General features: G+C 38.5%; 1 protein-coding gene across 1 annotated transcript; it reads right to left on the bottom strand.

Annotated features, from left to right (window-relative positions):
• Nucleotides 1–797: 797 nt before the first annotated feature.
• LOC123273811 lies at nt 798–2,616 on the bottom strand. Its single transcript, XM_044741312.1, has 2 exons — nt 1,416–2,616; nt 798–802 (listed from the first exon to the last, which is right to left on the bottom strand). Exons 1-2 carry the CDS (start codon nt 2,614–2,616, stop codon nt 798–800), a joined length of 1,206 nt encoding a protein of 401 aa, XP_044597247.1.
• Nucleotides 2,617–3,368: the final 752 nt, after the last annotated feature.

A 3,368-nucleotide genomic window follows, 5' to 3' on the forward strand; every position in this document is an offset into this window, starting at 1 on the left:
GGTCAGCTAGTATATATATATATATATATATATATATATATATATATATATATATATATATATATATATATATAGGCGGCATGATGGCTAAGCGGGTTAAGTCATTATCCCGTTAGTTCGCTCGCACATCATGCCGTGAGGCGAGGGTTCGAGCCCCGACGGTTGTTCGAATAGTTCCAACACCAACCGTCGGGGGTCGCTCCGGTAGCTGAACTGTACTGGCATGGGTTTTCTCTGTGGTTTCTCCATCGCCACTATTCCAACAACCGATAGAAAAGGGGTGAGGAATAGAGTAAATACAGTACAGAAAGCACAAGTCGGTCCACAGCCGCGTGATAATAATAAAGAGTTGAGTATACAAATGTGCGAAAAATAAGGTTGATTATGTAGTGAAAATACAGGAGTGAAAAGAGGATGTGCTGGGGTCCAAAAAAGCGTTGGATAAACAAGGACAGTACAGAAAACACAGGACGGTGACGCACTCGCGGAATGCGACAGCTACCATCTACCCAGCCTTGTAAAAACCAAGAACGGTATACAAGTAAAAATCGAAATAATAATAATATATATATATTGTTTCGTCTAGCAGTAAAAATAATTTGTTAATTTTTAAACATATTTTATTTATAAGAACATTTGTTAACTAAAACTTTTATTATTAGAAAAACTTTAGCATTAGAAAATAATTTTAGGCTGTTTATGGTCATAAGCCTATTTTATTTTCTTTAAGCTCTTGAATATTCTTTTAAATAGTTTTCTCTTTAGAATTTGCTGTACCTCATTTAAAGCTAAACCTTTCAGTCTAAAATTTTAAATACTATCGTAAATTTAGGAATTGAGTATCCTTGAGTTTATTTTTTATTATCTTTTTATTGCATTTGACGACGAATATTTTTTCTAATCTGTGAGAAAATTTTTCTGTCAACCATGTGCATAACGGCTGTTCTCTAACTTACTCTCTCTACCTTCAAATTATTTTTTTACGCCTACAATTTTCATCTACCAATAATTTTGCACAAATAACGTTACCACACCTATCGACCCTTTCCTTATAGCCTCAAACTGTAACCTCTGACTGTATCACTTCAAACAAAATTTGTCAGTCAGTCATCTACTCACAAGACAATTGCATCTATCTATTCATCGACTATATATCGACAATCTATATATCTATCGACAACTTATCAATTTTCTATTAATCAGTAATTAATTTAAACATATCAAAAAGTTTGTAATTTTACATTATTAAGAAGTATTTATCAATAAATCGTTAAGAGTAAAAATCTACTTTTGTGTGTTTAAAATCAACAATTTAATTGAAATATCCTCGCTCCAGTATATTGTAGCTAGGAAATAAATATATATATATATATATATATATATATATATATATATATATATATATATATATATACTCCTGTCTAGATTGTCGAATGCTCCCTTCAGGTCCAGGAACAAAACATATGCTCTCCCGCCTTTTTTCTTTATAGTCTTTTCTATCCCCTTTCTCAGAATGTACACGTTGTCCATACATCCTCTCTTCTTCCTGAATCTTGCATGATTATCTTCCCACCCTCCTTTTTCCTCCACTGATTTAATTATCCTTTCATTCAAGATCGACGCGTACAGCTTGTAAGCCGTGCAGGTTAATGTTACTCCTCTGTAGTTCTTCATATTTTCCTTTTCCCCTTTCTTATAAATCGGCGCTATTATCCCTTCCCTCCAATCTTCTACAAAATATTCGCCTCTCCACACCTCTCTAATTACCTCTCTCAACCGTGTCCTAATTTTTCCCCTGCCAAATATCCAAGCTTCATTTTTTATTCCGTCTCCTCCTTCTACCTTCCTTCTCTTTAGCTTCGATATTTGCAGGTCGATTTCCCCATCCGTTGGTTCTTCTTCTCTTATATCCGTTCCTGCCTGATATTTCTTTTCTAGACCCCCCGGTTTGTATTTCCTACCCCCAAATTCTTCCATAAAATGCTCCTTCCATTCCTCAATTCCAAATGCATCCGTTATATTATCCCTTTTCTTCCAGTCTTTCCTTATAAACTCCCACGCCTGATTTTCATACTTAATCTCCCCTAGTTCCTTCTCTACTTTCTCTTCCCACCTCTTTTTCTTCCTTTTCTTCAGATTTCGGTACCTTGCTCTCAGTTTGTGTCGAGTGACCATATCTCTTTTCTTTCGACCTGCCCTTCTCAGCTTCTTTTTTAGTCTTCTGCATTTCTCGTCAAACAACCCTTCATCCACATTTTCTCCCTTTCTGACCCTCCTCTTAACACAGCACAAATCAATTTCTTTTCTTAGTTCTTTCCATTTTTCTTCCCCTTCCGATGCTTCCCATCTTAGTTCTTCTTCCTTCTTCTCGAACGCTCTCACGTCATTCTCTCTCCAACATTGCCTCCATCTCCATACTTCCTGTTTTCCTTTCCCGCTGTTACTCAGCCTTACTCTCCATCCTTCCAGTTCTATGATTATCGGTTGGCTGTCTGAATCCAATCTATATCCTATTTCCATCCTCCTTATTTCATCCCATGCCCTCGCAATTACTATCCCATAGTCAACCACTGATTTACTTTCACCCCTTGTGAATGTCCATCTTCCCCCTTCCATATCCCCTTTATTCCCGTTCAGCACTATCCACCCCTTCCGATCGATCAGATCCAGCATCATCCTCCCCTCCTTGTTCACTATTGGATCTTCCGATCACCTTTTTTCCCCACCGTTCAGCTCTTCGACGCTGGCCATTCCACCAATTCTTGCATTCCAGTCTCCTATTATTATTTCTCTTTCTTCCTCTCCCTCTTTCACCCACTCATCTAGCTCCTCCAACTTTTCCCTACCCCCCCCCCTGTCATTGTAGATGGAGGTTTACTCCCACATTTTCTTTCCCACCCTAACCTCTCTTTTTATCATCCCTTTCCTCTTCTCTGCGAGCTGACCTGCTATCTCTTTCCTAACCCCTGAGATGATTCCACCTCTGACTCTTCCTTTCCTCTCAACTCTTTCTGCAGGGATGTAGTCCCAGCTAGACTCTGACGGCAACCTGTTCTTTGTTACTTCCCATCCCTTCTCTTCTACCCACGTTTCACATAAACCAATCACCTCAAACTCTTGCAAAAATTCCCAAAACTCCTTATTATTTTATTTATTATCCCGGCCACATTCAAGAAGATCATTTAACTCCCCCCTTTTCCCCTTCTGTCTTGTACGACATTATCTTTCCCCCTCCCCGTCGCTTTCTTCTGTTTTCACCAGCACTTTTCTCACTCCGTCCCACCTGTACATCACTCCTTACACTCACAGTCTTCCAAACCCCACTTTTACATTTTTCGCTCCTTGGTTTTTCGCTATCCACGCTCTCT

This window comes from Cotesia glomerata, linkage group LG1 (assembly GCF_020080835.1).
Source record: "Cotesia glomerata isolate CgM1 linkage group LG1, MPM_Cglom_v2.3, whole genome shotgun sequence".
Taxonomy (NCBI): domain Eukaryota; kingdom Metazoa; phylum Arthropoda; class Insecta; order Hymenoptera; family Braconidae; genus Cotesia; species Cotesia glomerata.

Excerpts from the sequence above, each read along its gene's own strand:
- LOC123273811 (XM_044741312.1), bottom strand. The coding sequence starts at position 2,616 with ATGGAAGGGGGAAGATGGACATTCACAAGGGGTGAAAGTAAATCAGTG.